At 53.5% G+C, this 19112-nt stretch overlaps 6 protein-coding genes across 6 annotated transcripts; 2 read left to right on the top strand and 4 right to left on the bottom strand.

Moving 5' to 3' along the window:
* Positions 1-91: 91 nt before the first annotated feature.
* Positions 92-2066, bottom strand: BBA_04008 (ribosome assembly protein 4; the record flags this gene model as incomplete). Its single annotated transcript, XM_008599105.1, has 4 exons — positions 92-1091; positions 1150-1165; positions 1722-1815; positions 1980-2066. 4 exons carry the CDS (start codon positions 2064-2066, stop codon positions 92-94), a joined length of 1197 nt encoding a protein of 398 aa, XP_008597327.1.
* A 323-nt stretch (positions 2067-2389) lies between these two features.
* BBA_04009 (ADP-ribose 1''-phosphate phosphatase) lies at positions 2390-2974 on the bottom strand (the record flags this gene model as incomplete). Its single annotated transcript, XM_008599106.1, has 1 exon — positions 2390-2974. One exon carries the CDS (start codon positions 2972-2974, stop codon positions 2390-2392), a length of 585 nt encoding a protein of 194 aa, XP_008597328.1.
* Positions 2975-3887: 913 nt separating this feature from the next.
* On the bottom strand, positions 3888-4385 carry BBA_04010 (uncharacterized protein; the record flags this gene model as incomplete). Its single annotated transcript, XM_008599107.1, has 1 exon — positions 3888-4385. One exon carries the CDS (start codon positions 4383-4385, stop codon positions 3888-3890), a length of 498 nt encoding a protein of 165 aa, XP_008597329.1.
* Positions 4386-6465: 2080 nt separating this feature from the next.
* Positions 6466-8640, top strand: BBA_04011 (WD domain-containing protein; the record flags this gene model as incomplete). Its single annotated transcript, XM_008599108.1, has 1 exon — positions 6466-8640. The coding sequence occupies one exon, from the start codon at positions 6466-6468 to the stop codon at positions 8638-8640; it is 2175 nt and encodes a 724-aa protein (XP_008597330.1).
* Positions 8641-10693: 2053 nt separating this feature from the next.
* Positions 10694-11359, bottom strand: BBA_04012 (AMP-binding enzyme, putative; the record flags this gene model as incomplete). The annotated part of the gene is made up of 4 exons (XM_008599109.1): positions 10694-10750; positions 10804-10828; positions 10887-11248; positions 11309-11359. The coding sequence occupies 4 exons, from the start codon at positions 11357-11359 to the stop codon at positions 10694-10696; spliced, it is 495 nt and encodes a 164-aa protein (XP_008597331.1).
* A 3846-nt stretch (positions 11360-15205) lies between these two features.
* On the top strand, positions 15206-17533 carry BBA_04013 (glycoside hydrolase family 55; the record flags this gene model as incomplete). The annotated part of the gene is made up of 1 exon (XM_008599110.1): positions 15206-17533. One exon carries the CDS (start codon positions 15206-15208, stop codon positions 17531-17533), a length of 2328 nt encoding a protein of 775 aa, XP_008597332.1.
* Between the last annotated feature and the right edge of the window lie 1579 nt (positions 17534-19112).

Here is a 19112-nt window from a genome sequence, read left to right on the forward strand (position 1 = left end):
TGTCTAATCAAGCACCCCCAAGATTCTCGTTTCCACCACCAAATAATACATCAAACAGCGTCCTTGTTGTAACGCGCCTAGGCCCCCAAAACTAGGTCTTCTTGCGGGCAATGTCCCAGACCTCGAGGAAGCCGTCCATGCGGCCGAGAAGCACGACGCTCGCGTCCGCCGAAAACGCCGCCGCCGTGACGAGTGCGCCGCCCGGGCGCTCCGCGACCGTCTCGCCAGACAGCACATCCATAATGTCAAAGCCATCCTCGGTCCAGCAGAGCATGTACTTGCCGTCGGGGGACAGCGCCAGCGGGACGCCCTCGGTACGCCGCACCGACGCTAGCGTGTACGAGGTGAGGTGGTTTGCGCGCGGCGTCCAGACATGCACCGACGCACCCCAGACAGACACAATTGTCTCATTGTCGGCGACGACCAGAGCGCGCGGATTTGCGGCGCCGAGGCCTTCGATTTCGAGCTTGGCCGTGGTCCGGCTCGTCGCTGGGTCTGTGACGCGCAGGGTACCATCGCGCGAGGCCGTGACGAGGTGCATGTCGGGAGTAAAGGCGGCAAAGTCAACCTTGTCAATGTGAGAGACGACGCGGCCAAGAAGCGTGCCAGATCGTGTGTCCCAGACGCCGACGCGGTGACAGCGCGGCTCCGCCGCGGCGATGGCCCGCCCGTCGGGGCTCCAGGCGACGGGATCGCCGCATGCGCCCTTAATCTCGAGCGCCGTCTTACCCGTGTGTAAATCACGGAGAAGCAGCGACGTCGAGTGAACGTATTCGACGCCGGGGCCGAGCTGCAAGGTCCAGTCGCGCAGCGTAGCTACACGCGAGGCCGAGGCACCGACTGGCGGCGCAAAGGTGGCATGGCCACCAGACACCTTGGATAAGCCGCGCCGCGAGTTGAGCTCAAAGACATCCAGCCACACTTGGTCCATCTGGCCGCCGTTGAACGTGGCGTAGGCAATGGGATTTTGCGCGTCAGCGGACAGCCCGACTCTGCGAATCTCGCTCCGCGCAGTGAGTTTGCGGTAGCGGAGGCTGAGTGTGAGCTGCTCGGACGCCACGACAGAGTAAGGAGGAGCATCTGTCTTTGACCTGGAATGAACATTAGCATTTCCAACCGGTACTTGGTTTTTTTTTTATAGACGCGTACATGGCTGTTGCTGTGACTAGACTGGCAGATAATGCAATGGCTATATGGCGCACTGAACGGGTTGATCCGTGTAAGTCGTATATAAGTTGCAAAGTAAATAGTTGTGTTCAGTGTGTAGCTTTGTGTGATAGCTTGTAAATTGTTTTCCGGTCTGTCCATTTCCGTAACGGCGTCAGCAGGGTGAGGCCGAGTCTTTATATAAAGTGCGTGAATGGTTGTAGTCATTCACGACGGACTCGCTGCGCTAGGAGAATGGCTGGGCGGCTAGTTCATGCTTGTCTGGCGCCCACCAAGGTTGTTCCCAAGCGGGCGGCGGGGTGGGCTTAGAAAGCAGGATCGTGGTGAAGAAAAAAAGGTGAGTAGAGAATAAGTGATTGAGGTATGCCCCAGAGCATGCCAGGGCCTCATCCTGACTTGTGCCGGCCAATCCTGTGTCACCGCCCGTGGCTACGCGAGTGGCTTTTTTGCTGGGAAGAGTGGCCGTTGTCGCTTAGAAATTCAACAATGTTGTGACTGCGAGGAGAAAAGACACCAACAGGAGCGTGTGGCTTGAGAACAAGCACTGAACGGACCCGTAAAGTTCGGCCGTTCAGTTCCGGCGGGGCCAGCTTCGATGCCGTGAACCGGTCTCAATGTGACTGCGCTTGCCGCTCCGAATAACGGTGTCTGAGGATGCGTTAAGCGTCTCAATCATTTTGGTTGCCAGAATTCAATACTGCGGCACAACGTTTTCAGGGCCAATGTCCAATCTCCGTACCCATTTTGGGGGTCCAACCCCTCTTTTGCCCGCGGCGGCCAGTACGTTTTGGGCTCGCCGAACGTTGACTCACGGCGGCTCTTCTTCGCCGTGTCCATTTTCGTGTTAGTCGGGTTGCTGTCAAGGCGACGACAGGGCTGAACGTGGTCGATGCGAGCATAATTCGCAGAGTGCTATTGATATAATTGAGATGGCTCGAGGCTAGCCACATGACCCTGCATTTGTTCCAAATTTTCCGTATTGTTGCAGTCGAGCAATGCAGCTGGCTGTTGCTAGGCTAATAGTTAGATGTTAAACCAGATTTCACTCCTCATAAATGGTGGCGTATACAACAGGTCCACAGAGCTGAACTCGATGCGCGGGAACGAGAAAGATGCTGAATAATAGCCACGACCTGCAGAAATCTTGAGTGCTGCTATGTAATCAATCGTGGCGCAATCAATCCGGGGGCTGATGAGGTCCGGCAAGAAATGACCAGCATCATCACTTGCTTCGCTGTGCCGACTGAAGCACCACTGTCCATGTTGCCTTGGCACCCGCAAACTCCTCTTCAATTACCTCTAGCGTTCTGTCCCAAGGCACGCGAAATTTGCCCGAATTGAACATGGGCGAGTAAATAAACACATCCCGCCCGTCCGCCGCTGCCGCTTCATCCATTCTTGTTCGAAACTTCTGCAAGCTTGTCCTCGTCTGCTCCACGATCCTGTCCGCCGTGTCCTTTCCCGGCTTCCCCGTCCTTCGGTTCGACGTCCCGTACCCCCACGATGTGAACAGACACACAATGTGCACGCTGGGCGCGCCACGCGCAATGTCGGCCTGCTGCGGCGCAATCACCAAGCATTGGCCGGTCAGGCTGCGCGGCGGCCACCGGTCGCTGGGGCTGCGCTTGGCGGCGTGGCAGAATTCCTTGTAAATTTTGCACGCTTCGGGGAAGATGGCGGCCAGCTCGGCGGCGAAGCCGGAGCCCCATGTCGCGAGGCAGTTGGTCGCGTGAACGAGATGGCTGTTTGGCGGCAGTTCGCGCAGCGACAAACGTGCGGTTTTGATATGGAGGTCAGTGGCTGGCATGGTATGTGTGTGCGTAGTGCTGGCACTAAAGAGAAACCAATTCGAGCTCTCTTGAGTTGTAGCACTCAAGTACCATGGTAGCTTGGTTCGCAATGGGTGTGTATGTGTTGGTTTATGGTTTGCATATGTGTTTGGCGGTTCTGCCTTCCTTCACAGTTGCCGCCGTTTGAGTCACGTTTCGCCGGCTTATTCGCCAGTGAACACCCGCGCGCCAAACACAGCATCTTCACAAATAGATATCAGAGCGCCTTTTTGCACTAATTATCTTCTTTGTCACTCAAATCGATTCGGCATTTTGACTCTGTTCAGCTCGCGCTGTCCGCGAATATAGTAAATACTTTTTTTTATTATTCTTCATTTTCGTGACGTTGGATTCTTTCTTGATTTCTCCCCGATCCTTAATCTTTAGCGACGCGACATATACCAAGTCTCATGGTGGGCGCATGTCTCCTTTCCGTCGCACAGACCTGCTAACAAGATTCCAATAGTCTTTAGTAGAGACATCGTACCTCCGGCGAGGCTGATATACTAGGCCAAAAGAGCAGGCCATCATGCAGATGAGGGTATTAGCGGTCGATTACTTTTCAGTGTCAAGGCCAGAAAGTGACTTTCCCATAACCAGAACAAGTGTAGGTAGGGTCATTGTTCCCGGGCGACTGGCAACACAGTCTGCGAGTGAGACTTCAAACCAGACAGTCAGCCGCTTGATGTATACAAAGCCGGGTTGAATGGCAGTGGGCTGCTGAGAGAAAGAAATCGCTATAAGCAGTAATGCTCTGCCTCGCTACCACCTCCTGTCGAGTTTTCGACGCATCCCCGCAAAGCTCGCTCATCCACCAGCGTGGCGACTCGATGACTTGTCGAGTTGCAGTCTTCCCTTAAAACCTATAACGCCGCCCTCTTATAATCTGGCTCATTGTTGCTTCACGGGTACCTTCCTACTCATGCCCACGCCCGCCAGGAAACAGATGCGCAGCGTCGCGCCGGCATACACCCAGGGCACGTTACCCCAGCCACCGGCGTTCCACCCCAGCACGTCGACGTAGATGCGCGGTCCCAGCTCCCGCAGCGAGTAGAGGTGGGCAAAGTCGGCCAGCAGCAGCACCGCCAGCACGGCCTTCCAGACACGTAGGTCGCCGGTGCTGCGCAGCACTACGGCCTCGTTGAGGGCGAAGAAGAGGTACATGCTGGCGAGCTGGGATAGGGCCACCGACGTGCCGAGGGGTACGGCGCCGGTGGTAAAGGTCGTGGCGGCGGCGGAGGGTGCGTCGAGCAGAGTCAGGTAGCGCGCCTGGCGCGCCTGGCAAAAGTAGGCGCCGACCAGGGCAGAGATGGGCTCGAGGACGAGGAAGAAGAAGCGGTAGAGGAGGGGCAGGACCAAGCCGGTTTTTTGGGTGGTGGGGGAGGCCATGTCTTGCCGTGCGTTTGTGTGGTGCAATGTAATTGGGTTGGCTAAAGCAATGCGTGGGTTGGCCTATGCGATGAACGGCCACACGGCTGATGATGCAGAGTGTGGGTGCACTGGGTGATGCGCTGGGTGATGCACGGGGTGAGAGGAATCTGCAGATTTGAGGTGGGGGTAAATTGCTGCAGGGTATGCTGGCTTTGCAGCGGGGAGCCGATTTAATGATGGCTTTAACAGTGTACAATCTTGTCATCTTGAAGAAAATGTGAAGCGATAATGTGGCGTTATACTTCGTAATGTGTGATTAATTGTGTAAAGCTTACCGGTATGGTACGAGCGGCCTGGCGCTGTCTGGGTTGACTTGCGTCTCAATATATGCATGCAACTACTGGCGATGTCACTCACATCTGTTGGCTTGCAGACGATACTATGACGTGCCCGCCACACCACACGGCAAATAAAGGCACAGTCCTCCTCCTCAAGTCACCTAGCAGCATGTCTTTTTTAGAGTCGGTAGCATCCTGCATCACTATTCTTGCAGAACCAAGATATTGTAGATGCCTCGCACTAGAGCCCAGATACTGCAGAGCGGGCTACCAACTGACGCCAGCCTTTGCCCCAGCAGAGCAGTCGCTGTTGAGAACGAATAGAAAATTGTAGCAGAGTGTCGGAAAGGATCGCTTATTTCTATCATTTGTTGACAGTCTTGTTCTCAATATACTGATGGACTCATCTTCGATACTTGCGCAGTAGAATCTGGGGTAGGAGCCCCTTACAACCCCACAGCCCATTAGCGCCACTGGAAAAAGATAGCAACTGGTTATATGAAAGGGAATCGAGGAAAGCGTCGTGACCTTGGACGCCACTGATGAAAGGAAAGAAACGAACAATTAAAGATTGAATGGAACAAACAGGATGAAGAATACAATCTTGTATTTCGACTGTAACTTTGAGTGGTTGCAGGCATGCAGGCGTAAAGGGCGCTAAAAAAAAGCAAGAACTCCACTGGGCTCGGCCACTTGCGGAGAGAACCTAGGCAAGTGGCAAGGCAACCTAGATCTCTGCAGCGACTCGAGGTACGACTACCTAAAAAATGGGGGGAACTAGAAATTCCCTCAACCCGAGAACCGAAGTCTCTGAATATGCTTGATAAAGACAAATAACATTAAGTAAATCTCTGAAATTGGACTTTTGGCTCTTCTACCAGCTGTCAGTCTCCTTCCCAAAGTAGACGCCTTAAAAAAGCCCGGGATCCCCTAAAAGTTATACGCCAAAGCCCACCAAAGCCCACTAAAAGTTATCCACTGTAGCCACTCAAATTTATTCTTAGCGACATTTCAGATTTTGCCAGTCAGTCAGTGGTTTTACTCATTGTTTACCTATTGATCGTCGCCTTTCTACTGCACCTTCATCTCTCTTTAATTCTCTTTTCCCTTTTCTTCCCCAACTTGACAAAAGTCTGCCTTTCGTTCTCTATCCTTCTTCTTCCGATCTCATCTTTGGAGAAATTCTTCCCCGCGTTACTAACTTGGCCGTCCGTCTGGCTCTTTTGCCTTTTACTTACTTTTCCTCCTGCTTGCCAATCTACCGCCCCCAAAATCGTTCGTCCTCCCTGCAGGGGATCCGCAAAGTCGTCACCGCAACACAACACACACAACACAACACAACACAACACAACGCGAGATTCAATCTTTTGCCGACTTTGTTTCGCTGCTTGGGCATCACTCACATATCTTGAAACGGCCACTTTAGTCACACTCTTCTGGCTACTCTATTCGCTTCCCGTCCCTGCCCGCACGCAAGTAGCCTGTCGGCACTCCAGACTACACACTTGCCGAGCGCACGGCTCCCTCCCTCTCTTCTCATACCTGGTAGGCAAATCACCCCTTGTGTTTCTGCTTTTGCCTCCCCAGTCGCCGATTTGCAAAACGAAACCCAAACGCCCTTATTATTGAGTACAACAGAACGCTCCGTTTCGTGGTGCTCAGCAACCGCACACTGCCCTGCCCCACCCACGCCTCGCAGCCTCCCTCGCAGTTCCCTTGCCAGTCGCGGCACACCCGGTGTCCCGCAACCACTAGATAAGATGAGCAAATCAACGCCTTCTTACCCGCCGCCTGGCAGTTTCGACTGGGCGGCCGTACGCCGTGAGATATACGCCGCTGCCGGTCCTCAGCCTGCCGCTGAGTCGTCGTCCCCGCGCCCGCATGCAGGTGCTCACCCCGGGTCCCATGATCAGCAGCGCACGCGAAGCCTCAGTCTTTCTCTGCCATGGCGCCGCCCAAAGAGCGCCCTCTTCATCCACGACGACTACAGAACACACGAGCATGCCATTGACGACTCCAACGACGACTACTCGAATTCCGACCACAAACGCCCTGCTGCTACCGGCGCCCTCAAAGGCATGTTTCGACGCGCCTCGCACTCCTTCAAAGTCATGGTGCACCGCCGCCCAGTGCTTTGGAACGAGGAACCCATCTACGAGCAGAAGTACCCCGAAACGAGACCCTACACAGCCAACTCGACCTGGAACAAGCTACGCCAGGCTACCGGCCTCCGCCATACCCCTTCTGCCTACGGGTTGGACGACTCGTACCGGACTGCTCTCCCGTCCCAGCCGGCACCTGCCAAGGTTCCCATTCCCGCGCTCGGCGACGCTCCTCCATATATCCCCGAGTATGGTGGCGCCGCCGCCAAGGCTTCTGCCGCCATGCAAAATGAATTCTTTGCCCGCAACCGCTGGCTCCACGAATCGACGAGCGAGGACGGCAATGATCGCGAGAGTGGAATCGGCATCGTCCCTTCGGGTGCCAGCGCCGATTTCGACATTGACGCCGAGGCCGTGTCCAAACCGGCCGACTTTAGCCGTGTGGATTTCATCAGCGCGCTGCCTGTTGAGCTGGCCATCCAGATCCTCGCCAAGCTCGACGCCGCCGCGCTCGCCAAGCTCAGCACCGTCTGCAAGTGGTGGTCGCAGATTATCAAGAACCAGCACATTTGGCGCGAGTCCTTTTTGCGGGAAATGAGCAAGACGTATGCGGCGTGCGGTCCCGTGCAGCCCAACACGGGCCTCGGCATTCCCAAGACGGTCCCCGACAACGACTGGAAGCGCGCTTACAGGGTCAGGCAGCAACTGAGCCAGCATTGGCAACAAGGCAACGTGTCGCCCGTTTATCTCAGCGGACATACCGACAGCGTTTACTGTCTCCAGTTCGACGAGCGTAAAATCATCTCCGGCTCCCGCGACAAGACGATTCGCATCTGGGACATGCGCACTTTCGAGTGCCTCCTGGTCATTGGCCCGCCCCTGGTGGTGCGCGCCCGCTCGTTGCTCTTTGACAACAACCTCGGCGAGACGCACTATGCGTCTGGCCCCGAGGACGAGAGGCGCTCAGTCGTCTCGACACCCGACGTCGCCACGTTCGATATCCACCACAATGCCTCGATCTTGTGCCTGCAGTACGACGACGAGATTCTCGTCACCGGCTCCTCCGACTCCCACGCCATCGTCTACGACATCAAGGCCGGGTACAAACCCCTGCGGCGCCTCGAGCACCACACGGCCGCCGTGCTCGACCTCGTCTTTGACGACACCCACATTGTCACTTGCAGCAAGGACACGACGATTTGCGTGTGGGACCGCGCGACTGGCCACCTCGTGCGGCAGCTTCGCGGCCACGGCGGGCCCGTCAACGCGGTGCAAATGCGCGGCCGCACCGTGGTCTCGTGCTCGGGCGACCTCCTCGTCAAGCTCTGGGATCTCGACACGGGCCGGACTATTCGCGAATTCGCTGGCCACACAAAGGGTCTGGCCTGCTCGCAGTTCTCCGAGGACGGTCGCCTCATCGCCTCGGCCGGCAATGACAAGATGATTCGCGTCTGGGACGCCCACACCGGCGCCTGCCTTCACGAGGTCCCCGCTGCCCACGACAACCTCGTCCGCAGCCTTCATATCGACTCCGTTGCCGGCCGCCTCGTCTCGGGCTCCTACGACACCGACATTAAGGTCTGGGACTTGCGCTCCGGACGGCAGCTCCTCGACTTTCCCCGCTGGCACGCCAGCTGGGTCCTCTCTGCCAAGAGCGATTACCGGCGCATCGTCAGCACGGGGCAGGCTCCTAAGATTCTCGTCATGGACTTTGGCGCCGACGTGGACGGCATTGACATGCTGCAGAGCGTGGATGACCCGATGACCTTGTCGTCGTCGTCGTCGTCGTCGTCGTCGTCGTCGTCGTCGCCAAGCCGTGAAGGTTTCTTCTGATCATGGGTGTCATGCTGGCCGCATCATCCTCTTGCACATACGATACATTGAATTGGCGTTTTTTCTCCCCTTTTCCAAAACCTAGACAAGCTTGGGAACCGATACATCATCACACATATATATATTAGCGCGCGTTTCTTTTTTTCTCTTTTTTTCCCCTTCAATTCCTTTCATGTTCAGGTATACATAACATAGACTGCGCTCTTTTGGGGGTGGGAGGGGTGGCATTGACTACTCGCAGCGTTTTTGGCTGTCTTGTTTCCAATTGAATTGCCCTTTGGACATTTGTTTTGCAACAACTGAATAAAGAGACTCGAGAAGCGCCGATTTGGAACTCTACGTTGATACTTTTTCATGTCTTTAATACATATGCACCATGGTACGGAAACCGGTGTACTTGCTGATAATAAGCTCCGATCTACACCCCGTGATACCCGTGATATAGAAATATGCTCAACTAAAGGAATCACGCTCTCCAGAGGAATGCGGTTCGTAGAAGCTTGTATCGGCAGCACAAACGTGCCTCACGAAGTATGCTCAAGCAAACGCAGAATTACCTAGGCCCTGGGGGGGAAAAAACATCGCCGGTCTATTAGTCGGCCATTAGTAGCCTCTAGATAGTTATACTAATAACTAACTCTAGGAAAGTGATAAAAATGTAGTAAAAATTAGATATTATACTTTAGCCACTAAATAATACTATAGTAAGTAGAAATTTTAAATTTGTCCTAGCTAAGTAGATATAAATGAGTCTATAAACTAGTGGTATAATGGTGGTGGCCGTGGATCAGCGATGTATTTTTTCCACCCCCTACCTAGGTAACCCGTCGGCCCATCTTTGGACGGCTGTACTTTCACCTTTCGAGCTTTTTTTTTGTTCCTTGCTGTTCCAGATCTCACATATGGCAACTGGATTTCTACAGCCAACCTCACGAGGCTCGCGAACGAAGCAGTGCAAATATCCCGAGTTCCACCTTACAGTGCCTCAGAGCAATTACCGCGACGCCTTGCGCCGGACCGGTCAGGTATCATCACTGGCACGAGCACCCGTGGTAACTAGGTATGTCCTGCGATCAACCAAACACAAACAGCCATCGAAAAAATCAAAAGCTTCCGCGGTAGTCGTCCGGACCGAATACACAACAAGTTTGTGACTTGAGTATTGGATGGGGCCTCAGTACACCGTTTGTACATCATAGGCGAAAATTCCCTGTGGTCACTGTAAATATGAGGGCGAGGCCGAATATTCCCAGTCAGTTGTTGAAGGGTTGAAAAGTTTGCGTTTGGCTTGGGGGAATGCGCAGGCTTTTTTATACTTGGTACTCTTCGCGTGGGCAGCCACAGACGTTGGGATTGTGGCGGCAAAGTCATGACGAACTGACTGCTAGGACTAAGAGTGACTCACCGGCCAGCAAGTTCTCTGATGCACAAGGTAATGTAATATGGATGAATATGGATAACTTTGTGCTATTCGAATTCGCTTCCCCCCCGTTTGCTCCTGGTATATGCAACAACCAAATTCAATGGCGTATTCCCATTCTTGTCAAGCTTGCAATGTGAGGAGAATAAGTCATCTTGACAGCGGAAACTACAGTTGGCCATTACGGTGAGTCAATATTGCAATCTAGTGGGCGAGCCAGAAAAACCAGCAGGTATCAGATGAGCACTTGCACAGTGATACCTACACGGCCCAGAACACTGTACGAAAAAGCTACGGTATCTATTGTGCATTCAGCCAATACACAAAGTTATGTTGCCACGTGTTGAAAGTAGTATTACAGGCAAAGTAGCTAGCAGCAAAAGTACCGTATCAGTGCATCAACTTTTGCTGCGTATTCTAACGTGCCACCAGGAGAGGCTAGCATAAGTGTTTCTACCGCTGATGATGATTCAATTGCTTCCTTCTACTGGCGACATTACGGCTGGGAGAGGAAACTACACCATGCGAGGCAGGAGCACCGGTATCGTGGTATTCAGGTCAGCCTTCGCTGCCCGCATCAACTTTCAAACTTCTCCTCTTCATCTAATTCTTCAGTCTTCTCTCTACTCTTTTTTACACCGGCTGCTCGTTTCCATTTCTTCCCTCCATTTGTCGACTGCCGTTCTCGTTCTGCCACTCGTTTCAGCGTCATCGTCGATACTCTGCCGTCCGTCCATACATACACTGCCATCGGGTTTGTTGTTGATACTCTTGCACAAATACTGTCGATATATATATTGGAGAGTTACTAGGCATCTCTGTCGACCTATATGTAGTCTTTAGACGTGCCTTGTCGGACTCGTCAGCGCCGTCCATCAAACCGCTCAGGCTGGGCTGCGCGCCGGTGTAGCTGTCCAACCCCGGCGGATCAAACACGACAACCATGCCCGGCGGCAGGCTCAGGCCCTCGACAGTCGCCAAGGCGAGGTCCAGGAACTCCAGCGCTACGAAGAGCCACTTGAGGCCGGCGGCGTGGATGGCGGTCACGAGCTCGACCTGCTTGACAAAGGTCGGGCCGGGGATGTAGAGGGATAAGTGAAAACTGTAGGTACCTGTGGACAAACTCCGGAGGTACCGGCAAGGAGGTGCAATCACCCGAGAATGGAACTCAGGACAGCGATACAGCGACTATACCTGTAGTTATCTGTCAGAATTGTGAGCCCTTTTACTACCAAACTGGTTGCGGACGGCCAAGTTGATGATGCCATTCTGCCCCTGAGAGATCCTCAGAGAGGTCATCTTTAGCGAGGCACGTGCCGCAACCCCGCGATCATGTCTACATCTGGGCTCAGCATCTCATCTCGACTTTCGCGGGGTCCGCAGCCCATGCGACCCCTCCAACAGAACGTCAGCGCACTGCAAGCTCGGAATGGTGGGCCACGTGGACGATTTGATTTCGCAAATGTCCCTAGTAGCACCGAGAACAAAAACCGCTTGACGTCATTGCCATCAAGTGGTGAAGACCATCATCTAGATGTTGATACCTCCGGGGGGGGGGGGGGGGGGGGGCAAAATTTCGGCCATTTTCACGGGTATGCTCAAACGTCCCTAGCAAAGCGTCAAGGGAGCACAAGGCTTTACAGCCATGCTTTCAGCTCCACGGTGAGACAGACCCGAACCGGTGTCCAGAAAAAGGAATCTTTTTGGAAGGGTAGGACTAGTTAAACTCGGCGTCCCGTCGAGCTGGGTGGACAAGACCGGCGTCTTTTCGGTGCTGCTCGGCTTTGGGGGAAACCTGAATCACCTTCTGTGTAGCTGGACGGGCCCGAGAGGCGATGAAACAAATGAACTACGCCACGCGCTGGGCAAGGCGGAAAACGAAAGAAAAAAAGCTTGAATCTGCCAGAAATGGGGGACGAAAGACGGCTATCCATAAGATGTGGCAGCGGCATTCTACCGTGCCACCCATGCTGTTTACGGGAATATCTCCGCCGGTGACCCGGGGCTGTCAATCGTTGCATCGCTCGCATCACCAAGATGTTGCTTGGATGCGATTCGCCACTCATGTTACTGTTCTGCTAAACTGTAGACTTTAACCTGTCATATCCAAAGTCAACGTGTGGTACTGGCTCAAGTCGCTGCCACTGCGCCGATCGGCGTGCGCTGTGTCGAGGGTCGCATTCACAGCTGGGAGCACATCACATGTCCACGCCACGCCGCGGGATTATCGCTTCTCGAGACTTGATACGTCTACATCAATATGACAGGCGAGGTATCGAGCCTGGCTCAATGTCCCGCAGCGTTCTGCCCGTGCCCCTGCTTGTCTTGCGTCTCTTATTCGCTTGTGAGCTGGGCTACCTACGTGCTTCGTTCTCGAAAGTTGCTTCATTAGTTGCCCTTTTAGGTCGTTTCGGAAGGGAATGACAGCATCTTGCATTTCGAGTGCAGGCTTCTCCGCTCAGCTGAGAGCTAGTCACCATTCACATGTGCATGGTCGCGTGCAGTGTAGCACACATATGAGCGTCGACATTTGAGCCGTTTAGACGTTGTATTGAGTGGTAGATGGTAGATGGTAGATATGTTAGATATTGGTGGCAAATCGGAACGCCTGTCGCGGATAATCATCCCAAAGCATAACTCATGTCTTGTCTTACAGTTGCGCCTCGATAGACAGACTTGTATCTTGGCGACCTTTTTCGCGATGCGAGATTGCATTGTACAAGTGAATAACAACGTGTTTATTGCGAGTGGCGGATCTGGCTTGTCGGGTCATCTGGTTTGCGTCGAGAACGATCCACCACTGCCTTTCGCGCAGAGGCGACAATCATTACTCCACGTCGGATACCAACGATTGAATGAAGCAGCTGCCCAGCTTGGCTAGTGCAAGGCACAGGCTTCGCTTGCTGGTAAGTTCACAATCCTTCCCGGGGCGTCTGTATGGTGTGTTCGACTCCAATTGTTTCTCTGTAGGAATCGACCCAGCCCAGCATGCGAATCAGCGACGACAACTCTCCTGGCAGCACGGCCAAGCGCCGTTTATATCAACGATACTGCGAGTACCTCTGTAATGTTGGGCTTATAAGTTCGCAGCCATCGCTGCAACTTCGATCGGCGCCGTCATATGGGGCCGCTGGAGTGTGTCACTAGTGGTGTGACTTGCAATAATAGGCTAATGAGATACAGTGTGACAAGCCATTACTAGGTAGGTATGAACTTGCGTTTCTTCTTGGGGCTGGCTAACAGGCTAACACCAGAGTACTCCGTAGGCGTGCTAGACTGGGGCTGGGCTGTTTTGATCACACATTGTTGGTCCTTTTTTGCCTTGATTGGACAACTTCGCTAGGAGTAGCATCTGCATTAGCCATGAATCTTCTTGTTTCCAAATACATAAAAACAAGCTTTTGATAGTTTCGAGAAATAGGCACGACTCAGGCCTTGATACTACACATGCCAGCGAGGACGCTTCTAGGGGTTGGGAAGCTGGGGTGAAACAGCGCTAACCTCTTTAGCTGCCCATCTTGGCATGCAACAAGGAGACTGCGACTGGTGTCAGTTTGACGTACCAGGAGCTGACGGCGAAGGATTGGCCGTCCGTGCTCCATTAACTAACATCTAAGCCACAAGGTCAACGGCCCTCCACGGATTCAAAGTAAATAGGACCTGCTTTCTTTGGAAAAAGCCAAGAACTCCACCAGCCCAGTCCACGGCGCTGCCCCGGCCTCGATTTAATTGCATCCGGGTTTACGGAGTACTGGTGATGCCTCTGGCAAGCGGGGGCCAAGTTTTCTGCTCGGCACATGGGCATAAACTGACGTAAAAAGTGCCCGGTGCATAATATTGCGATTGTATGCCGAATGATGCTGCTGAGGTAATTTAAGTTGGTGACTTGGCGCGCCACGGGCTGTCGAGGGAGTACTGGTATCGTTTGGCAGGTCCTTGGCGCTCCGAGACATGAGTTGGTGTACTGACCAGTAACTGCTGACCAATTTCCACAGGAGAGTCGCTAGACTCGCAAACTCGCCTACCCCTGGTGGTAGAGTCTCCAATGTCTGTTTCGTAGCCGCAGCCATAATGGGCGAGAGACGAGAAATCGAGGACGGAGTTTGTTTCTGCCAGATTCGACTCCAGACAGGCCATAGCGCTGGCAGGAGCTCTTCCCGTGAGGGGCAATATCGCGACCCAGCATCTGAAACGGAATACACGCCCGTATTGGGCCAATAGATGGAATCGGGACCTGGCTGCTGTCGTCGGGAGGCCCGCATGGGGTTGTGGCCCACTGGCCGCTGGTGTGGGGGCTCCGCTTTCTGAATACCTACGCGCCCCAATGAATGAATGTCTAGGTATGAAGCGAGAACAGAAGAACAATGGCTGTCAAGCCCCAACCTCTGGCCGTCGAGGCTTTACATGCCGATGGTCCTTGCGGAATTCGACTGCAGCTTATAATGCATCGGCTCCCGCTCCATATGATCCCCTGTTCGAGAAGTGTAGTCAACTCTCTTTTGACCTCTCACAACATCTTGTACCTTCTGGCCAACTACAGCACTGCCATTTCATTCTTTCTCGATTCAACTTTTTTCCTTCTTCGAGCACTTGTAAAAGTTGCTCTCACGTATATATTTCTGTGCTTACAAAACCGCTGTAAGTTTGTTCCAGTACGCGCCGCCTTCAGATCAACAACACCGTGTAAGACGTTGTGCGCCCACCTGACACACCATGCGGGCAAGTGCCTCGAGGAGCTGGGAGCAAGTTCGTCATAGCCTCTGACTAGTCATCTTTGACTAGGCCATCATGGTGTCGTTGACGAGTTTAAGTTGCAGTCCCGTGAAGAAAACGGACTGCTGACCTTTGCCCCACCATCGTGGGAGTGGCAGCCATCAAGGAACAATTAACTTGCAGCTGGCAGGCAGTCGCTTGCCAGCTGGCGCGTTGTAGCGCCAGCCACATTCACATTTTGTTCAAATAAAAGCTTTTCCTTCCGTCCACCATAGTACCTATTGTCCTACATGACACTCTGCACTGCATCTTCTGCGTCCCCTTGCTTCTTTGTTTCAGCACTTCTTGCTGCCGCTTGCTCCTTCGTCTCCTCTGCACAAGCAACTGACACCGATCTCGACCTAGACGCGCCTTTTCTCCAAGTCCGTCACCATGGGTCTCGGATCAATCTTTACGGCCTCTCTGCTGGCACTGAGCGCCTTTTCTCCAGTCTCGGCAGCGCCATCTTCTTCCACTGACAGTCTGGAAGCCCGCACCAGCTCTAGTTGGTGGCTCTCTAGCATCAAGCGACAAGGTTCCGTCCCTAGCAACAGCAACTTTACAGTTTTCCGCAACGTCAAGGACTACGGCGCCCGCGGGGATGGCACCACCGATGACACCGCTGCCATCAACGCTGCTATCACAGCTGGTAACCGCTGTGGCCGCGGCTGTGACTCCAGCACCACTACTCCTGCCCTTGTTTACTTCCCCAAGGGAACCTACGTCGTTTCGAAGCCTATAATTCAATACTACTACACCCAGCTTGTTGGCGATGCCGTCGACATCCCTACTATCAAGTCCTCGGCCAACTTTCAGGGCATTGCTGTCATCGACTCCAACCCCTACGCCGACGGCGGCGTCAACTGGTACACCAACCAGAACAACTTCTTCCGCCATATTCGCAACTTCAAGATCGATATCACTGCCCAGGGCAAGTCTACAGGAACTGGTCTACACTGGCAGGTCGCTCAGGCTACTTCTCTTCAGAACATTCAATTCGACATGATCAAAGACAAGAGCAGCGACAACAAGCAGCAGGGCATCTTTACCGAAAACGGCTCCGGTGGCTTCATGTCTGATCTCACCTTCAACGGCGGCAATCTCGGTGTTTTTTGGGGTGCTCAGCAATTCACCACTCGCAATCTAAAGTTCAACGGATGCCGCACCGCCATTTATATGAACTGGAACTGGGCCTGGACCTTCCACGGCCTCAACATTGATAGCTGTGATATTGGTTTGGATATGTCTAGCAACGGTCAAGACCAGCAGCAAGTCGGTGCTGTTCTCGTCCAAGACAGCGTATTCTCCAACACCCCTGTTGGAATTGCCAGTCGCTACAGAACGAGCCAGAACGGTACCAGCGGCACACTAGTTGTCGACAATGTCGATTTCAGCAAAAACTGCCCCGCCGCTGTCAAAAACCCCCAGACCAACGACATCATCCTCGACGGCAACACCAAGGTCCAGTCTTGGGTTCAGGGTCGAGCCTACAAGGGCAACAGTGGTAGCGCCGTCCAAGCCACCCAGAACCCCGTTACGAAACCCGATGCGCTCCTTGATAGCTCTGGTAACATCTTTACCAGGCCCAAGCCCCAGTACAACGACGTCGATGTCTCCAAGTTTGTTTCCGTCAAGTCCAAGGGAGCCAAGGGTGATGGTGTCACCGATGATACCGCCGCCATCCAAGCTGCTTTCGACAGTATTGGCGGCGACCAGATTGTCTACTTTGACCACGGCAACTACGTCGTTACAGACACTGTCAAAGTTCCCAAGAATGTCAAGGTTGTTGGTGAAATCTGGCCAGTCATTTTCGCCGGCGGCAACAGCAACTTCCAGGACCAGAGTAACCCCAAGCCTGTTTTCCAGGTCGGTAACCCTGGAGATGTAGGCACTGTTGAGATGCAGGATATTATCTTCTCTACCATGGGTCCTCAGCCCGGCGCTATCTTGATGGAGTTCAATGTTGCTGGCCAGGACAAGGGCGCTGCCGGGCTTTGGGACCTTCACTTCCGCGTCGGTGGTTTCGAAGGAACGAAACTTCAATCCAATCAGTGCTCCAAGAACCCCCAGAAACTTTCTCCTCCCAAGTCTGAGTGTATCGGTGCTTTTATGCTCATGCATATAACTTCTCAGGCGAGCGCTTACTTGGAAAACACTTGGTTCTGGGTTGCCGACCACGAGCTTGACCTTGGCGACCATAACCAGATCAATATTTATAATGGACGCGGCATTCTCATCGAGAGCACCAAAGGTGCTTGGCTCTGGGGTACTTCTTCGGAGCACAGCGTTCTGTCCAACTACCAGCTCACCAAAGCCAAGAATGTCTACATGGGTCTCATCCAAACCGAGACTGCCTACATGCAGGGCAATCCTGATGCCAAGGTTCCCTTCAAGTACAATGCCAAGTACAGCGACCCCGATTTTTCGAACTGCACTGGTCCTAAGTGCGCCAGAACTTGGGGTCTCCGCGCCGTCGATTCGAGCGATATCCTTATTTACGGTGCTGGTCTTTACAGCTTCTTCGATAATTATGATCAGAAATGTGTCAACGGAAATGATTGCCAGGACCATATTCTTGATATTCAGAACTCTAGCGTTCATATTTTCGGCCTCGCCACCAAATCGAGTATCAACATGGTTACTCTCAACAACCAGCCCGCCGCTCTCGACAAGGACAACAGAAATAACTTCTGCGCCGCCCTGGCATCCTTCTCTCCCTAGAAGGGTGATGAAAATGTCCCGGGCGGACCCAAGACCGCGCCCAGTAGCAGCGCCGAGCCAAAGTCCACTTCCAATACTCCGACTCCTACGTCTTCAACTTCGACAGTAAGCGCTTACACCGAGTCGCCTCCCACGACCACTCATTCTAACGTGCTCGAAACGACAGTCATCTATACCACCACACTGTACGTAACTGCGACTGTCACTGTCTAGGCCTCGTACGCACATTTGGGATTACGGTGCGAGAGTGTTTAGTGCGAGCATATCCGAGCCCTTTTAGGGCCCAGTGCGATGGTCAACAACGCTGCAGGTGATCATTTTTGTCCTTTAGGTATCTTCTTTTCATTGGTTCATTTTTTACATTTGTCTATTGTTTCATATTTACAAGACGTTTACCCGCCACCTGCCCAGGAAGCAGGGCAAGGGTTGAGTTGTTTTTTCGGAGACAAAGTTATGCCTCAGTGCTCGGTAGCTAGAAACTTGAGACTGATAGAATAAATTCGATAGAATGTTTGTGATTTTTCATGAGGGCCTTGATCGTAACCGAGGGACTCGGGTTCGTACAAGTCGTGCGCCACTTTTGACTCCCATCTCGTTCAAGTGCAAATCTTGGCAAACTTTTCGACGTCGGTACGCTATTACCCAGCAACAGTTTATATCCTGCCATCAAAATCAACATCAGGGTAATTGTTTCGATTCAATATGCAATCTTCCTCGGCAATCCTTCAAGTGTGAACAGACTAGCAAAGATTAGATGCGGCTACAACAAAGCGACACCAGAGCAAGCACCATTCAAACCCAACAAAGCCGGGAGTTATACAGACTGCGGAAGAAATATTTAGTCATTCTTCAAGATTATGCTCAAATTTCTTCTTCCTCTATACTCCCGTTCGCGATCACGGCCTGGTGTGGCGCAGAGCGAAGCTTCCAGCATGCGCCACACCCGATCTGGCGCTAGCCACATTGAAACCTCCCACGTCATAGGAAGGTAATAACTGTCAATATCATCACCAACCAAGCTTGCCTTTTAGAACCTCCTTTTTGCTCACCTCATCTCCTTCTTCTTCACACCACCACCCTAGCCTCACATGCCGTCTGACTAAATTAACCCCTCTTCCCAAAAGTAGGCCAGACAGATTGATATCCGAGGCGCAATGCCTGCCACAAAACGAGCTGGACGAACAGCCGCAAACGCTTCCTCGACGGCCGACACCACCACCACCACCACCACCACCACCACCGGCGGCATGACGTCTGCGGCGCGGCGCACCTCGCCCTTTATCCCGACGCCCGTCGAGCGACTCGCACTGGGTCTCTTTCCGCTGCTTCTCGTCTTTGGCTCGCTCTTTGCGCTGCTCTCGCCGGACACGCGCGCGCTGACCTACGACGCCACCACGCAGTCGCACCGGGCGGCCGACGGCTCCCTGGCGCCGAGCTACTTTGCGCGCAAGTCGAACCTCTTCAACGTCTACTTTGTCAAGCGCGGCTGGGGCTGGACCACGGCGGCGCTGCTCGTCTTTGTGTTTCTGCACCCGGCGGTGGCGGCGCCGCGGGCGCGGGCCCGCGCGGTCGCGCGCTG

The sequence above is a fragment of the Beauveria bassiana genome, assembly GCF_000280675.1.
Source record: "Beauveria bassiana ARSEF 2860 unplaced genomic scaffold BBA_S00009, whole genome shotgun sequence".
Taxonomy (NCBI): Eukaryota; Fungi; Ascomycota; class Sordariomycetes; order Hypocreales; family Cordycipitaceae; genus Beauveria; species Beauveria bassiana.